The following is an 18,988-nucleotide window of genomic DNA, read 5'->3' on the forward strand; positions in this document are numbered from 1 at the left end:
TAAGTTAACAAATTAATATATTGGTACCATATCTTTTATCGAACAATATTAAAGATTTTTCCATTTATCAGTGTCAACCAATATTATTTAATTATTGTTTATAATTATTTTATAGTTGTCATTCTTATCTTCTTATTTTACTGTTAAGTTACCTTTGCTGACATCTAACAGTTACTTAAAATTAATCTTTAAAAACATTAATCATTTAATAACACTGTTAAATGTAAGCTTTAGCAAATCTCAAAATAAATAGTAATTTTTCATACTGAACTTTATAATGTTGTATTTCTGACGTTCTCCACACACTTGCACTACTTCCAACAACAGTACTCTCTAAAAAATGCTGGGTTGTTTTAACCCAAATTTGGGTCAAATATGGACAAACCCAACTGTTGGGTTAAAAAATGCATTTAAAAATTTAACCCAATGGTTGGGTTTGTCCATTTTTGACCCAAACTTGGGTTGAAACAACCCAGCATTTTTTAGAGAGTACAAAAACTCACTTTGATGAGTTCAGCATATGGCAGCTGTTGCGCCCGGTGTAGAAACAACAGTAATTCACTTGTAGGATCCTAAAATGACTGCTTTAATATTTTAATGCTTTATTTTTAATTTATTTAAACATAATAATATAGAACTTTTTAATTGGCCTTTGATTATCATCCATAACATGAACATAATTATTGGCTTATCATATCAGTGTCACTAGGGCTGTCACGATTATCATGGCCAAAAGAATTCATGATAACAATATTTCACGATATCTATAGAAATCTTGAAAAAAAAAAAATGCTATCAGTCAAATAGAAATTAAAAAGAAATGATATTATTTTATAGCATTCTATACATTGATAAAGGCTATGTTGATTGGCTTTGCATTATAAATATACATTATCCTTATGAAAATACCCAAGATGGCTTCAAGAAAATAGATAAACGATATACTGTGTTAATTCTCTTCATGTTTAATCAGTCAAAATGTCTCCATTTTATTCAGCTACAGTGATTGCTGGATGTCTTTGTCCATATTAGGGATTTCCTGGAACTTATTACTCATGAGTCTCGCTTGTGGATTTTCTGCGTGAGGGCGCCCTCTGGCGTCAAGTATGAATGAAACATAAATTACATGTGTGAGTTTGTCATATCCAATAACATGCTTTTACATGTAGCTGTAGCAGCTGTGCGTTGTGTCTGTTTGTGTTTAAAAACAGTAGCTAACCAGTGATAAGGTGCAATACTGCCACCTACTATATGCTGGGATGTCAACCAATTACTGCCTCTGGATTATTTGTCATATTATCATACATGTATTATTGATTTTAAATATTATGCTTATTGCCAATATCAGAATATTGCGACACCCCTAATTAACATGATAACTATATTTCATTTTATAAATATCGCGGTTATCGTCAGTACCAGTATATCGCGATACTCCTGTGTTACATTGAGTGGCTGTAATGAGCGCATGAAGACGAAGGAGTACAAAATAAACAGTCTTTTAATAATTTTATGAGGAAACACACTGTCAAACACCACTGTACCAGCGGATAAGCCTGGTCAGCCATTGAATCAATTCGATTTCTAGGGTGGAGCAAATCCGAGCAAACAGGAAGCGGAGTAAACCAATCAGAGAAGGGCGGATATGATGTTAGCAAAGCGACAAGAGAGTCAACAGCAAAAAGTAAATAATTAATGTGCTTTTGGTCATTTAAAACTGAATTCACGGCTGAATAGAACAAACGATATTGAAGGGACTTTTGCCGCACTAGAGGGATGCTGTTTGCGTCACTGAAATTGACTCGAATCACGACGGAGGGCGGACTGACCAGACTGATATATCTTGTAGAAGATATATCAGTCTGGCCTTGCCAGGCAACAGGAGAACAGAATAACACAACCACATTATACTAAGAGGACATGGAATTAACAAAGGAAACTAACCCCCAGTTTTACAGACAAGGCTTAAGCTAGTCCCAGACTAAAATGCATGTTTGAGCTGTTTTAACTGGAAAAACGTATCTATCTTAAAATATTTCAGTGCCATTGTCTCAAGATGATGTTGTTTTTTTTTATTTGTTTTTTTTCTAGTGAACGTTTATAAAAGCTATTTTAATGTCTTAATTGAACTGAGGCCTAATCCTGGCTTAGTCTAAGCCATGTCTGTCAAACCGGGCTTAAGGGTTTAAATACACACTCAGAGTAATCAACAGAACTGAGAACAGGTATTTGTTCCCTAGTACTAGTTAATTAGTAGCCACTTTGTATTAATTAGTTCCCTCATTTTATTAATGTGGTCATAATACCTTGTTATTTCCCGCATGACATATGTGGGTTAGTGTTATGAATATAAAACCTTTCCGTAATATATTCCATATTACTAAATAATATATTGCTTTCCGCAGATCTGTTTGAGTCTGATGAGGCTGCTGCATTATTTGGCCCACTCCCCGCTCGGGTCCGTCACCCTGCTGGACTTCAGGCCACGGCAGTTCGTGCTGGTGGGGGGAGTGTTGAAAGTGACCGACCTGGACGACGCCAGTGTTGAGGAGACGCCTTGCTCCCCGTCGTCTCCTTCAGACTGTCTCATGGAGTTCCCTGCCCGCAACTTCACCCTCCCCTGCCACAAGGGCCGCTGTCAGGGTATCAACGAAAAGAGAAACCTCTACAATGCTTACAGGTGTGTGTTCATGGCCTGAGAGTTGTCTGAGACAACTTCTGCTTTATTTGTGTATTTTAGGGTGGTCAAGGCAAAGTGAAATGTTGACATGGTTTTTCCATATTTTCTAGATTTTTCTTCACCTACTTGTTACCTCACAGTGCCCCCTCAGCACTGAGACCCCTTCTGGACAAAATCGTCAACTCTACAGGTGAGTTTGATTTCACTACCCAAGTTCTGCTCTCATCCCTGCTGCTGAAAAAAGCAGGTCATATCAGCTTAAGCCGAGTTCAGACGGCATGATTTTCAAAGTAGTCGGGTCACTGTTCTTTTCACACTGCATGACTATCTTGGCCAGCATTCAGTCGCTGTTGTGTTCAAACTGCACAATGAATCGGCGACAGAAGGTTTCACACTGCGTGACTTTACAATAGGAAGAATCGCCGACAACTCTGTCTGGCGCACAAACTACGTTTCACAACCAAACACACGCGAGATGTGACAAGGAAACAAAGCGATATCACACGTGCAAGAGTTCTCACGTGAGACTGGGATTATTATTAAAAATGGTAGCCCACAAGAATTGCAATACGAATTGCCTGTGCGCTGATTTGCAGTGAAAACAAGTAAAAGAAAAGAAGAATATGGAGGAGGAAATAGTTGGGGAGAAGCGAGGAACAAGTATTGTTGATGTTGTGGTTTATAACTCCTCCCCGATCTCCCCGCTGCTCTGTCTCTTGCTCTCTCATTGGCTGTCGATCATCTCCGATGTAGTTTTCAGTCAGAACACGTTTCACACAGCAGGATTTTGAATCGTCGGCGATTCTCTCAGATCGCGTCTTTGCTCATTCACACTGCGTGATTGTCACTCACATGAACGAGCTCCGATTTGTCTGCGATTTCTCAAAACCTGTCGGCGAGCCAAAATCGGGGTTAAAATTGTGCAGTCTGAACTCGGCTTTAGGGTGGTCAAGCTGGTTTTTGGTAACTGGTGTAAGGTGGTCTATCAGCCCCAAACTAGATCCAGAAGATGATAGTTTAGCTGATCAACCATCTAGACCAGGTGTGGCAAACATCAGTCCTGGAGAGTTTTGCTTCAACCCTAATTAAACACACCTGAACAAGCTAATCAACGTCTGAAGGGTTACTAGAAAGCTACAGGCAGGTTAGTTTTTATCAAGGTTGAGCTGAACTCTGCAGGACTGTGGCTCTCCAGGACCATGCAAACTACAATACCACCTGAAGCTGGTATTAGCTGGATTTTCCAACACAAACCCTAAAGTAGGTCTATGAACATTTACATAATTATTTAATACAGTTTGAAGCAGAAATAATTAAAAATTGAGTGTACTAGATGGTGTATATTCTAATAAACTGAATAATTGTTGACTACTTTTTATAGAGGAGAATAAGTTTGTTCTAACATCCTCTACAAACATTCCTTCTCTTCACATCCCAACATTTCTCTTTCTGTCCCTCCCAGCAAGCCTTTTGTCTCTGGCCTTAATTCCTTTCCTTATGCACCCTATCACCATGTTCATCAGTATAATGGCATGTCAGATAGCGTTTGAAATCTGTTTTTCTGGGACACAACAGTCCGTGAAGCCGCGGGTAGCGTGGGTGGCCCAGCTTCGATTCTATCTTTCTCTCCCAGTGTCACGAAACACCCACTTCAGCATCACTCTGTAGGCATGTTTTCTTTATGACAGAATGTAAAGCGCTAATAGTTGAGTTGTTTATGCTGTATGAATGTGTTTCAGGAGAGCTGATATGGGGCACCGACGAGACTCTGGTTCACCTCGAAAAAGTGCTGGATATCTACAGGAATGGACATTACCTCAAGAATAACACGGAGAGACACAAAACCGGTGAGTGACCCAAACCCAGACAGATACCAAAACACCTTGACCTTTGTCATTACTGAACATATTCAAATGACCAAAGCTTAGATGCTAATTTCGCAAAGACAGCTCTTACTCCAGCTCTGTTCCAAAGCCTAGCTAGACAGCATTTTAAGGCATCATGGGCACACTTCTAAGGGCTCGTCCACACAGAACGCTTTTTTGCTTTAAAAAAAACGCGAGACGCGGGCAGTGAAATGGGAAAAAAACGCAAGTTCTCGAGAAGCGTTTTTTTAAAGTTTTAAAAGTTAAAAAATTATTTTAACAGACTGAAGAAGCGAGCACAACGATCATAGACGTCCGTCTAGCGCGTTTACATAGAAAAACAATGGAAAAGTAGTGCATTGGAATGGAAAAACGCATTCTGTGTGAACGGTTCAAAATGGAAGGAAGGAAAAATATGCTGCTTTGTAAGATACCTAACTTAGCATTCACAGAGTAATGCATTCAGATTTAATGTTTAAGCAAAAACTTACTAAAGTACTTACTAAAAAAACAAGACTTAATATCTTAATTAATTTGGCTTCTAAAGTAAAAGGATCTTGAATTAAGAATGCTTAGTCCTGGAAAACAGGACAAAATACTAAGCAGCACAAAAGTCTAAGAGCTGTGCTCAAAGAAAAGCCTGGGTTTCCCACCGGTAATTGTGGTGGTGTTCATGTGCTCATCTCGTAAATACGATCATTCTGAAATGACTAGAAGGCAGCAGAATCCTGGCAGTGAATGAGTTTCCTCAAATCTCCCCAGAATTAACCAGTTGTTCAGTCAGTGTAGAGAGAGAGAGAGGGAGAATTTGTGTGTGCATGTAAGGACAAATGAGAGGAGATTTAGAAGATTAGAGTTTATATAACTGGCGAACAGAGGGCCTGCTTACTGGCCTGATGGACAAAACATCCATTTCTGCACTGAGAAACAACTCTGTCTTCTTCCTACTCGCTCCACCCATTTTTACCATTTTGTCCCTATTCTCTTTTTCTTTCTTTGCTATCCCTCCTGCTCTTCTCCATGCTCCATTGGCAGTCTAAAGCAGACACTTGTTGACTGATGAAAGCATTAATCTTCTCCAGAGACATTTAACTCCTTCTACTCTGATTGCACCATCAGCTGTCTTTGCTGTAAAGCACAAACCGTACAACAGTGCTGCTTCAAGCCTATAATTTCAGCATTTAACTATAACTAACTAGAAAAATCACGCTTCATGCCAGTTTTAAAAAATATTATTTTATTCCATCACTTATTTGCAGACTAGGTCTTTTTTTTTATTATTATTCTTGATGATAACCATTCTGTGCAATTTTATGAGAATGGTTTGAGAACTGTTTCAAATATTTAAGTCATCTCACAATAACAACTGGGCTGATATTTGGTCATTTTTAGATTATTAGTCGATTGGCTATTTAGAAGTGATCAGTTTTGAGTAAATGTGTAAAATACACTAGTTCAAAGGGATTTTAATTAATACTTTTTTATCAGCAAGGACACTTTAAATTGATCGAAAGTCACAGTAAAGACATTCATAATGTCACAAAAGATTTCTATTTAAAATAAATGTTGTTCTTCCTATTCATCAAAAGAATCCTTAAAAAAAAATATCCACAAAAATATGAAGCAGCACAACTGTCTTCAACATTGATTAATAATAATAATAAATGTTTTGAGCTGCAAATCAGCATATTAGAATGATTTCTGAAGCACTGAAGACTGGAGTAATGATGCTGAAAATTCAGGAATAAATTACATTATAAAACATATTAAAACAGAAAAGTATTTCATAATATTACTGTTTTTACTGTTTGTTTTTTTTTTACAAATGCAGCCTTGGTGAGCAGAAGAGAATATTAAAATCTTGTTTACTTCAAACTTTTTACCGGTAGTGTAAGTGTTCATTTAAATAAAGCAAATTGTAAACATCTTATTTGTCATGATTAAGTATTTTATATATCTTTCTGCAATATATCAATCATTCTACTCTCTGGATAATGGGGAATAAACATGATCGGCTAATATTTAAAAAGTTCCTGTCATATTCTTGTGAACAGGCCTTCATATTCTCCATTCTAGTCCAGCGTGCGGTATTTTGACTGGACACTTCTCTGCTCTGCCTGGTGTTTGCGATATTCTTGTAAAACAGGGTCCCCTGGCAGCACCGTGGGTTTGCATGGATACAGACAGGGCTTCCCTACGGAATTCACTCCTGCCCAACACACATTAAAAGCCCAGCATGCCTCTGGCTGACTGCATCACCTTCTCTCTCATTTCTCCTGCGTCTTACAGGAACATTCAAAGAAAGCGGGAGCTCCATAAAGCATTAATTAGGGCAATAAAGAGTCTAATAGTTGCTCTTATTTACTGGCTTCTTGCTCTACTTAGTTGCCGCGTGCGTACGGCCCTCCCTCTCCACGATCCCACTACACTTACTCATCAGAAAGATCTCATCGGAGGCAGCTTGCCCAGTGACCTTCATTCAAAGCCTTACTTTCGAGGAGAAACAGTGAATCACGTCAGTAAAGCCCATCCAGCCATATCCCTGAAGAGCGAGAGAGGGAAAATGAGACTCAGAGATTCCGACATTTATGGTAGCACACAGTTAGCTCGGGTCTTTTAAAGGCTCTTCTCCTTTTATCAGGCCCATTGTCGCAGTGCTGTGAATGAGGCCTTGAGTTTACATTACAACCTTCTTAAAGAGCATAAAAAATGAGTAAAACTCTCCAAACTATCTGAGACACTATCCAGAACCATTTACAAACCTCACAGCGGTGCAGCACTGCCATATTGACAGCTCTATACCGATAAATCCTGTCCACAAAATGGATTACTATAGGATCGTTTTTCAAATACATGACCACACTGTCAGCATTTTGCCAAAGGCATGCGGTACTTGACAATGTATCCATCGCCATTCTGCTTCCAAACTGCACAATGTCAAAGAGCCACGGTTGGATTGTGAAAACTAGCTGTATTTCAGCGCGGTTGGCCAGCGGTTGGCGTGTAATCAAAGCCGTCCTTCAACAGTCTTTATCGATCATATTAACGGTGCATTAACATGAAGAAGAGGAACATCACAAAGTACTGTCGTCAGCTCGGTTTGATGATCTTAGATGAGTAAGCGATGCAGGTTTGCTTGCCGGGTCTTGTCACGGGCGCGCTAGCAAAGAGCTGTCTTCGGATACTTTTTGAAGAGAAGTAAATTCCATTAAAAATAAGAAGTTTTAAGAACGTTTTGCTAATGTTCAACTGAAGTTATGAAAATGTTATTTCTGAATGTTTAAAACGTCCAGTTATTAAAGTAAACATTCCATTTTATCATTTTGCAATGATTATGGGAATGTTACTTTTGAATGTTCTCTGAACATTCTGAAACAAGTAGCAACATTTAAAAAATGTCAGACCAACGTCCAACAAAAACATTTAAGATTTATCACTGATGTTTTTGTGCTGTTTTAAAAGATTAGTTCACTTTCAAATTCCTGATAATTTACTCACCCCCATGTCATCCAAGATGCCCATGTCCTTCTCTCTTCAGTCAAAAAGAAATGAAGGTTTTTGATGAACATTTTTTCTCCATATAGTGGACTTCAATGGCCTCCAAACGGTTGAAGGTTGAAGGAATGACAGTTTCATTGGAGCTTCAAAGCATTCTGCGCGATCCCAGATGAGGAATAAGGGTCTTATCTAGAGAAACCATCACTCATTTTCTAAAAGAAAAATATAAAATTTTATACATTTTAACCATAAATGCTCATCTTGAACTAGCTCTCTTCTTCTTCTCTATTAGAATTCCAGCAGTGTAGACACTGCTAAGTGTATTACTGCCCTCCACAGGTCAAAGTTTGAACTAATTGTTATATACTTGCACTAGAATATTGTATACGACAATTTAGTTCAAACTTTAACCTGTGGAGGGCAGTAATACACTTAGCAGCATCTACACTGCTGGAATTCAAATAGAGAAGAAGAGAGCTAGTTCAAGATGAGCATTTATGTATAAAAGTTTAATTTTTTCTTTTAGAAAATGAGTGATGGTTTCTCTAGATAAGACCCTTATTCCTCGTCTGGGATCGCGTAGAATGCTTTGAAGCTCCAATGAAACAAATGGCCTTAAAACCTTTTGGTGCCCATTGAAGTCCACTATAAGGAATGTTTCAAATCCTGGAATGTTTTCATCAAAAACCTTAATTTCTTTTTGACTGAAGAAAGAAAGACATGAACATCTTGGATGACATGGGGGTGAGTAAATTATCAGGAGATTTTAATTTGAAAGTGAACTAAACCTTTAAGAACATTATTAAACACCAGATAACTTTGAACAAACATTATATTAATGTTATTAGAAGAACTTCACTATTAGAACAAAATCTTATGGTTAGTGTCTGTTTAACAAAGTCTGCCTTTTCAGCTAATCAGTTAAAGGCAAATGGGAAATCATGTTATTAAAGGGGTGGTTGAAAAGTGACTTTTTTAACTTTAGTTAGTGTGTAATGTTGCTGTTTGATCATAAACAACATCTGCAAAGTTACGATGCTCAAAGTTCAATGCAAAGAGAGATATTTTCTTCTAAAGAATTCTCTGTTTAAGGACTACAACAAACGGCTGGTAGGGACTACAACGAGTTTCTTCCTTGGTTAGTGACATCACTAACCCTAAAATTTACATAAACTCCACCCCGAGAACACACAACAAAGAGGGCGGGGCCATGTTGGGCTGCTTTAGAGAAGAGGAAGAGTTGTTGTAGTAGAGTGTTGTTGTCATGCCGTCATTTTACGCCGGACTGCTTCACAAATGAGGGTCAATTCAACACAAAAGATGAACATGACGGCACATGCTAGTGGATGAGTTGAATCAACTCCACAGCAACTACATCAATTTATCCACTAACCATTCAGAAACGTCTAAAAGTTGTAACTTCTTCCTGAGTGTCTCCATCAGTGTCGACTCCGGTTTGAACAATGTAAGGCTGAACACCGTTACTGACAATCCTCATTTTGGCTGCGTGAGATTCTCTAGCTTTGTTGTTGTTGAGCTGTTAAAGCTCCGCCCTCTTCTGGAAAGGGGGCGGGGAGCAGCAGCTCATTTGCATTTAAAGGGATACACACACACAAAAAAATGTGTTTTTGCTCACACCCAAATAGAGGCAAATTTGTCAAGCTATAATAAATGATCTGTGGGGGATTTTGAGCTGAAACTTCTTGGGGACACCAGAGACTTATATAACTTTGAACAAACATTCTATTAATGTTATTAGATTGTTTGTTCATAACCTTGCTAGATGTTCTAAGAATGATCCCTGTTAGCTGGGTCGATGTTATTCGGAAAATCTTACTAAGGTTAATGTTTGTTTACCAAAGTCTGCCTTTCAGCAAATCAGTTAAAGGCAAACAGGACATTATGGTATTAATATTCACTTTACTGTATAATGTGCCTCTTCCACACACACACTTTTCGGGTTGTTCCTACGCGCCCGTTTTCACCAAATTGAGCTACTTGCAGCTGTTGAATTCATACGGACAGCTACATATATTCTTTCTCTCATCTGAGAGAGAACAGCTGCCCTTGTTCAGTAATGTAATGTCATACATTCAGTATTACAAACAGTATGTTGTGTTAATGTGAATCACATCTTGTAATGTTGACTTGATACAACATGACCGAGATGAGAAACAGACAGCTGCACATTTTTATGACAAAAAACACACTTAAAAGATCTGGCCATCAGAGCTGTAGTGAGGAGAATGTTGGCAGCGTTACAGAGGTCTGTTCTCATTAGTTACTCTTGACGTCTCAGAGTGGACTCAACTCGTGTCTCTACCATACACGTTAGTTGATTTTACTGTTTCATAATCAGGAGTGACATTATAGTGGGCGATCGATTAGGATGTGTCTCTTTTAACCCCCATACACAATAAATGGCAGAACTTGTAGACAAATGAAATTTCACTATCTAATTCCTGTTGGTTATGATTGTGACGCAGCAAATTTACATTCAGTGTAAACAGATAAATTACTTGTTAGGACATGCTGGTAGGCACTATTATTGCAGGAGGTTGTTTTTTTTTTTTTTTTTTTTTTTTTTTTTTTAAAGTTTAAGTTGGTAGAACATTGTGAAAACTTTGTATTCATCGCAATTAAATATGTCCCCTCTAATTCTCATTTCCGTAATCTAACAAATCTCATTACTGTGTTACTGTAATGCTATAATGATAATGATTGTTATATTTATCATTTTAATAACAATGTTTAATATGTTCAAATGTAATATTATCCATCCATCTATTTTTCAAACCGCTTATCATCTGTTGTGTCACAGGGATGCCTATGTAATATTATATTTATATTAATAATATTAATACACAAATAATATAATATATTATTATTGATATTAGTATTATTAGTATGATTATAATATATTAACTGTAATATTATGACAGTAATATATATAATATATTGTAATATTATTTAATTTATATTAATTATATTATATATTATATATTATTATATTTTTTATATATGTATATGTCATGGTAGTATATGTTTTACTGTGTTTTATTGCATTATGCTGATTTAAATCAAATGAAATCATTGAATTATAGTAAAAAAAATACAGTATTACAGTAATGATAATCTAATGAGAAACAGTACTGAGAAAAAAAAAAACTCACAAGTGAAGTATCCAGATATGATGTGAAAGTGTGCTAAAAAAAAATGGACACACTTTAGTTTAAGGTCCAATTCTCATCATTAACTAATTATTAACTATGACTTTTGGCTCAATAAACTCCTAATTACTGCTTATTAATAGTTAGTAAGGTAGTTGTTAAGTTTAGGTATTGGGATTAAGGGATGTAGAATATGGTCATGCAGAATAAGGCATTAATATGTGTTTTTTATAAGTACATGCTAGTAATATTCATGATAATAAGCAACTAGTTAATAGTGAGAATCGGACCCTAAACTAAACTAACTTCATAAGGACATTCCTTTATTTTCCGAATGTTTGTTGTTTTCAGAAATGTTCGGTGGGTTTGGAAGCATGGCATTGGTTTCTTTAGCTCAGTGATGTAGTGCATTGTTGAAGAGCTGACAGCGCAGTGATAGATGACAGAACGAGAGAGATGGGGCAGATGAATGCGTGCGAGGGACGTGTTAGTTTAATTTTCTTTCGGCCATCACTCCTCACGTCTCCCTCTTTTTATCTACCATTTTCTCTTTTTATCTGCTTCTCTCTTTCTCTTGGCCTTCCTCTGACTGTGACTGCCCGTGACGGAGGCATTTATTGTGGTCGGGGTCACGCCGAGTGGCGTTTGAAATGTGTGTGTTTGAGTGAATTTCTGAGGAAGTAATAGATAAAGGAGACACATGTCAAGCTCTGACTAACAACAGCCTGAAGACTCCCTACTCCATCAAAGAACAAGACACCCCCTGTGTTAACACAATGAAGAAGTTTGTTTCGCTGTGTGTTAAACTCCTACGCACTCACACATACACACACTATGCTTTTCTTGGACAGTTGTTATGTGTTTGATTTATTGAGCGGAGTGTGTCAGTGCTGTCATGGGGGCTGTCAGCTCGGACAGAAAGCACTGAACATGAAAGATTTACTTACTTGCAATGCAATAAAATTAAAATAAAATAAAATTCTACTTTATATTGGTGGATGTCGGTGGTTTACTATCTGGCCGTTTCTCATAAATAACACATATTTATAACTAGAGTATTTTGAAGAATAGCATTTTTACAGGACTTTCTCTTTTTTGACAGAGTATAAACGTGTGTCAGATGCCTCGATAGCAGCAGAGAACTACCGCTGCTGGCCGTCCTATCAGCACGACGGATGCCTGCTGTCAGTCTTCAGCGTCCATGAAGCTGTTGACGTGTGTGAGAGCCACGCCCAATGCCGGGCCTTCGTCATGACCAATCAGAGCACGTGGACGGGTAATGTTGCAAAGTGTCGCACTGTTTAAATGTGTGTAGCTCAGCTTAGTACATTTCATACTAACTATCCAACTCATTTTGCAGTGCGGAACTAAGATATTGTTCTGCTATAGGTAAATAACTAGAAGCAGGGCTTGACATTAACAGCCGCCAAATGCAAGTGTATTTCAGCAGTGGCATGCAACACAGTCACTCCTACAAGTCATTTTGGTGGGATGAATTATTTATATATATATATATATATATATATATAATATATACAAATTTTTAATTTTAGTAAAAGGGCATCTGAAATAATAAACTAAGTGCAATTTATTGTTGTCAAATTTCGATACTGAAATATCTGGAACAAATCCAATACTCATTTTCAGGACTAATGAGTAGTACTACATTAACACTTCAGCTACTACTATTAACTAATATAGAAACAAGCTTAACTAATCAGTAAGTAATATCAAATTAAGAAGATAGTTCCTTATTAGCTAATCAATAATTACCTAATGAAATGACCATTATTAATAACTATTAAGTAACGAATTGTAAAGAACATTGTTGTGTGTCTGAGACTTAATCAGTCATCATTTTTACTCTGAATAAAATGCATCACTAATTACTCAAGTGTTACCTAGTCACTATACTAGTGATCAGGAACATTATTTTAAAGTGAAAAACATCTTTTTCATTTTAAAATAATGGTCCAGATCACTACTAGTTACTGCATAGAGTGAAAATGATGACTGATTAAGTCTCAGACACACAACAATGTTCTTCACAATTCGTTACTTAATAGTTATTAATAATGGTCATTTCATTAGGTAATTATTGATTAGCTAATAAGGAACTATCTTCTTAATTTGATATTACTTACTGATTAGTTAAGCTTGTTTCTATATTAGTTAATAGTACACTCTTAGCCCGGATTTTATATTTACTTAAAAATATAATTACAATATACTTAAAATATTTAAGTTTGGTTGCATTACTTATAAGTAAATTCTACTAATTTGTGGGTGTATTTGAATGTGTTAATAAATGTAAGTTAAATGCACTTAAATTATGAAGTTTTTCTCCTGACCACGCCTCCTTCACACTGGTTTGCGGCAGGTAATGACGCCATTTTGTCGTGGTGTGTATGAATTCAAGGAGCTGTTGATGAGCAGTTGGAACATTTGTTTTGGCTGTTCTACAGACATTTTTTCCTAACATTTACCTTTTTAGTTTTTCACCAAAGGAGAAAATCACAATTTTTAAGTTACCATCATCGAGGGTCAGGGTTTGTTTTAGTTGAGCTCTTGACCCTTAACTTTTTAATATTAGATTTTGTTTGGGCAGTTTTAACTGCATTAAAACCAACCAGACAAGCAAAGTTAAAAGATGATCAGGTGATGTTGGTTATGTTTTCACATAATCATTATTTGATCTGAATCACTGAACTCATTTAGAGCCTAATCTCTGAGTTAGATTTACATTATTGATTACAGCAGCACTGTGATTCTACAGCGGAAGATCAACTTCTATAATATATATATATATATATATATATATATATATATATATATATATATATATATATATATATATTTTTTTTTTTTTTTTAAAGTTGTCCTTATCACTAAAAAAAAAAAAAAAAATTATATTTTAGGCACATACAGACATCAAGAATCAGCCTGTGAATCTCAACGACGGTGACAAGCAACATGTTCTGATAAACGGATCAACTCTGAACATTAGAAAACAAGCTACTAAAAAGTCACAGAAAAACAGCAAAATTTAAATAGTGAGAATAAAGAAAATTACTAAGACAATTCAGCTCATAATTTATTCATGCAGCAATGCATGATGGGAGGCATGGATGAATTGATTGGTGGCAAGTTAACTTGCTTAGTACATTGTAATTATTACAACTAGTATATTTAAGTTCAAAGTAATTAATATTACAAAACAATTTAAGTTAAATGAACTCGAATTATTAAGTTCACATTACTTAATCATTACTTAATTTTTTTAGGGCAACCAGTTTCCTCAAATTTAAGTAAATTCAACTTATCCGGGCTAACAGTGTAGTAGCTGAAGTGTTAATGTAGTACTACTCATTAGTCCTGCATTACTTCCTGCATAGTTACTTATTAATGACGGACCATTATTCTAAAGTGTTACCAAAATATGTATATGGAAGTTTTTCCCCATGGTTTCGATGTCAAAATTGTGGCCAGTGGAAATGCTGAGTGGCTGTAACTTTGTAAAACCACTTGCTACAGTGGCTGGTGAGCAAAAATGTTAATGTCAAGCCCTGACTAGAAGTATTACAAAGAGCAGTAAATGGTAAAACTATTTGCATAGCTGGTCAGCTTAATTCATGGCTTATAATGCTTTAACAAAGACTTTTTCCCTATGGGAAAAAAAAATAATGGAAAAAGTATTTTCGGAGCCGACTCAGATGAAAAAGTGGACAGACACCAATGCACTCTATTGGAGTATCACAGCACCCAACATACTAACATCAGAATGCAACTGTGAATCAAGTCTGCACTGTTTGTATGTCACACAGAGTTGCTGCCTATGTAGAGTGTGTCACTTGTGAGGATCCATTTCAGTTGGGATGCCTTAGAGACAGCTGCCTATTTAGAGAGTAGACAGCAAGGCAGCTTACTAGGTTTTGGAAAAGAGCCACTATAGTGTGTTGTAGTGTTAATGGATTCGTGTGAATGTACGTGCTTTGGTAACTGATGAATGTCCTCCTGATGAGGGCTTTTAACTGCCGTGACCGCACACTCCTCACGCCCGCTCTCATCACCACACACAACAACCGCATGTGGACCGGCGGCTCTCAACTGCTTCAGATCTGTTCTTGTAGCCCACTGGAACATTTTATGACCCAGAGGTTGCTCTTTTTATAGCTCAGGAGATTTCAACAAGATGTTTCTACTAAAAGTTCTCAGGAGGAATAAAACTAGACACAAATAGCTGACATATAGAAGAAGTATGGAGCTATAAAATAAACGTGGATAGCATAGCTCAGATCATTTGGTCTTGGAAGACTTTTGATTGCAGACTTCTTCCTATCAAATCTGAGGAGAATGTGAGACATTTTTGAGATTGCTTATGAAACTTTAGAGGAGACATATTGCTTTTTTTGCTGGTTCTATTGCTTATTTTTTGTCATGAGAAACATCTGAGAAGGAGGTTTTCCATTTAAAATCATTACTGTCTAAATGAGCTCAGATATTGAAGAGTTTTAATTTGTCAAAATGATTACCCTAGAGTGAAAAAACATACTAAAATGTATTTGAAATACATTTATATTGTGCTAAGTATACTACAAATACATTTACATATTTAAAAATACCCTGCAATTGTACTTTTGGTATACTAAACTTAAAGTCTGCTAAATTGGAACAACTAATTTTGTACTTTGTAATTGTGCAGAAGTAGTGCTGAGATTGTGCATCATACAATCCTTAATAATTAAAACACTTTTTAGCCATGATATATAGAACTGTGCATTGTGCAATAAAGAATACTCCAAATAAAGATTATAATTTTATTTCAGTAAGTCTTAAGTGATATGTCAGTAAATATGTTAATGGATTTGAAGTATACTTAGTATGAAATAAATTGACTTTGGTATAGGTTTTTATTTTATTTTTTTCCTTAGGTCCCTTTTGTTGTGCATGTCAAAATCTACAGTATTTTGGCTCAAATTTATTCAAAACTTGTAGAATCCAGCCGTATTAGATGATATTAAAGTGTGGTCGCATTAGTGGAATTTTGCAGTCTATTGTCAATAGTGTAGCAGTGAATGAAGCACAGCTCACACAGAAGCCACTTTCAAATCAAGCAGCCTTCTGTTGATCAGCGCAATAAATCATTGTAATTAACTTAAACCGGTTGTGAAATCTGAGCGCGCCAATCTTTGTCCTCATGTGAAATTCCCAATCGTGATGATTTCTATTGAAATGACTCAATTTCGCCCACAAAAATTCGCTGAACAATGGTAAATGTGAGCGCACCTTTAGACTTGATGGTGTAGATCCACAGCGCTCTCACATTTCTCTTCCTCCCACTTCATATTTCTCACATCCTCGTCTGCTGTTTTGTAGCAGTAAATGGCCATTCTCTCACAGCCTGTTTTGATCTCTGCAGGTCATCAGCTTGTGCTCTTCAAAACCGGAGCATCCAGCTTGACCGCAGCTCCAGGTAAACTTTCATACGTACGCCTGGGAGCAGCTGAGAGCTGAGATGAGAGAGCGAGACATCATCATCAGTATCTTCTGATCGGCTCCCTCTGAAGACGCTCATGTGCTGTCTTTCCCGAGGGCATGTCGCTTAGGGTTCGGGGCGGATGCTCTAGAGAGAAAGCACCTTTCAGGAGGTTGGATTTTCTCTTGGAGACTCGGTCAGGTGGAGGTCAGCTGTCAGCTATGTGCAATACTGCCTCTCTGAAGCAGGGATTGGACTGTGAATGTGTTTTTGTATCTGGCAGAGATGCGGAGAGGCTGTTTGTGCTTGTCCCAGTGTGTGTTTAATAAGATCTTCTGTCAGTATTTCTTTCACTCTTTCTTTCTCTCCATCTGTCATTCTTTCTGTCTTTGCCCATACAGAATCCTCCTTTATTTGCTCTGATATCCCGCACTTTTTCTTCTACGTGAATCAGGGTCTATTTGTTGAGCTTTTAAAAGCATTTGCTTTGATTTTTGAAATCTTTTCAAATATTTGCTCATGTAAAACAAATTCTTTGATGACAATTGATGTCCAAATGTTCACCTAGACCAGCCTAAACAAGTAATTTATTGGTTTAACGAATGAAAACACCTCTTTTAAATTATGAAATCTTTTTTTTTTTTTTTTATCAAAATTGAAAACAGATCAGCAACAAATCTAGAAATTTCTATTACAATAAAGTGTTTTTTTTTTTTTTTTTTTTTTTTTTCTTGTCATTAAAGCTTTTCATGTTCTGTTTTGATTTTGTTTTTGTTATTTTCAATGGCAGAATGTAATGACCCATTTGAGAGGTGAATTGTGGTACTTGATTATTAGATGGTGGTTAGTCAGGCAATCCCCACTTGGTGTGATAAAGTTTCCCAAGGAAATGTCGATCTATTACTTGGCAGGTGAAGGAGTTCAAGAGGTTTCTGCTTTCAGTGAAAGCACTGAGATGTACATGTTTTCTTATGAGTCTTAAGGTTGTGTTGTATATGAGAGTGATATTTTTATATGGAAAAATAAAGTCATGTGACTTAAAACTGTCTTTTTGTGTGCAAAATATTTCTTAAACTGAAATATGAACTTTTGGGCATAGAACATTTGTTACTAACATTATAAATTGATAACAATATTAAAGGGGTTATATCATACAGGTTTTATTAAATGTTTCAAAACCCATTTGTCAGGAATTAACATTTTCTCAATATCTCTGCAGTATTTGCATCTCTATGCTACCATTCAAAAATGCTCAAAGATTTTATTTTTGAAAGAAATTTTTTGACTTTTTATTTTTATTTATTTATTTTTTTCGCCTCCAAAACTCACACTCTAATCCTAACCACCCTGCTCCAAGCCGGTCTCGAACCCCGGCCCAATCACTGCTGGCATGTGAGCCGCTAAACACCTCATTCTATATCGGTGGTCAGTGTGCAGTAGTTTAATTGCAAAACTCTCACTAACTGGCCGCTGTTACACACGCAATGGGAGTGGATGTCTGTTTATCACAGCTGAAAAATAAAGAAAAATAAAGCGCAGATGATGAACGAACGATAAGGAAGCACAAAAAGTGAACATACAGTACACAAGAGTAAATAGAAACGAGTTTGTTGTTAATCGCCAACAGCACAGCAGCTCCACACAATCAAAACCCAGTTTCACTTACATGAGAAGGAATCAAAGCAGCCTCCACATCTGTTTTCAGGCCTTCCTGCTTAGCTATCTCCAGCGCTGGAAAGCTTTTCTAATATAAACGCGGGTCCTAAAGCGCTTGCCCAGTCATAAACCTTCATTCCAGTGATATTATTTTGAGCTCTTTTGTATTGTCTCATTTCTCGTTCTGCTGTTTTTTTTTTTTCTTTTTCTTATTTTCAAATCTCCCTCTTGCTCGTTCTCTCTCCTCGACCGTCATACCCCCCCTGATGCTGATTGGTTAGACGTTTGTTGTTGTTGTCGGCCCGACTAACTTCCAAACAGTGTATTTGAAATAATACCTTTAAACCTTTAAAATCCTTTAAACAATCAAAATCTATAATGTTATAACAGATTTCTATTTCAAATAAATGCTGTTTTTTTAATCTTTCTATTCATCAAAGAATCCTTAAAAAAATATCAGTCTCAAGTATTAAGCAGCAAAATGGTTTTCAACATTGAAACAGTGTATATGATTCCACTTTTCAAATTCTTTTTTTTTTTTTCTTCTTCAAAGTTTCAAAAAGAAAAATGGTGAACTTCTTTCAGACTGTAAAAAGACATAATATATCGGCCACTTCATTAGGTACACCTGTTCAACTGCTAG

The 18,988-nt window shown here is 36.5% G+C and overlaps 1 protein-coding gene across 1 annotated transcript in view; it reads left to right on the top strand.

Annotated features, from left to right (window-relative positions):
* pkdcca (protein kinase domain containing, cytoplasmic a) overlaps positions 1-17,704 on the top strand; it is a 38,265-nt gene extending 20,561 nt beyond the window's left edge. Inside the window, exons 3-7 of the mRNA XM_067385439.1 lie at positions 2,406-2,680; positions 2,791-2,870; positions 4,420-4,527; positions 12,316-12,489; positions 16,633-17,704. Of these exons, the coding sequence (XP_067241540.1) occupies positions 2,406-2,680; positions 2,791-2,870; positions 4,420-4,527; positions 12,316-12,489; positions 16,633-16,727 (732 nt within the window). The 3' untranslated portion in view covers positions 16,728-17,704. The remainder of the gene's footprint in view (positions 1-2,405; positions 2,681-2,790; positions 2,871-4,419; positions 4,528-12,315; positions 12,490-16,632) is intronic.
* Positions 17,705-18,988: the final 1,284 nt, after the last annotated feature.

Source organism: Chanodichthys erythropterus, chromosome 5, assembly GCF_024489055.1.
Source record: "Chanodichthys erythropterus isolate Z2021 chromosome 5, ASM2448905v1, whole genome shotgun sequence".
Lineage (NCBI taxonomy): Eukaryota > Metazoa > Chordata > Actinopteri > Cypriniformes > Xenocyprididae > Chanodichthys > Chanodichthys erythropterus.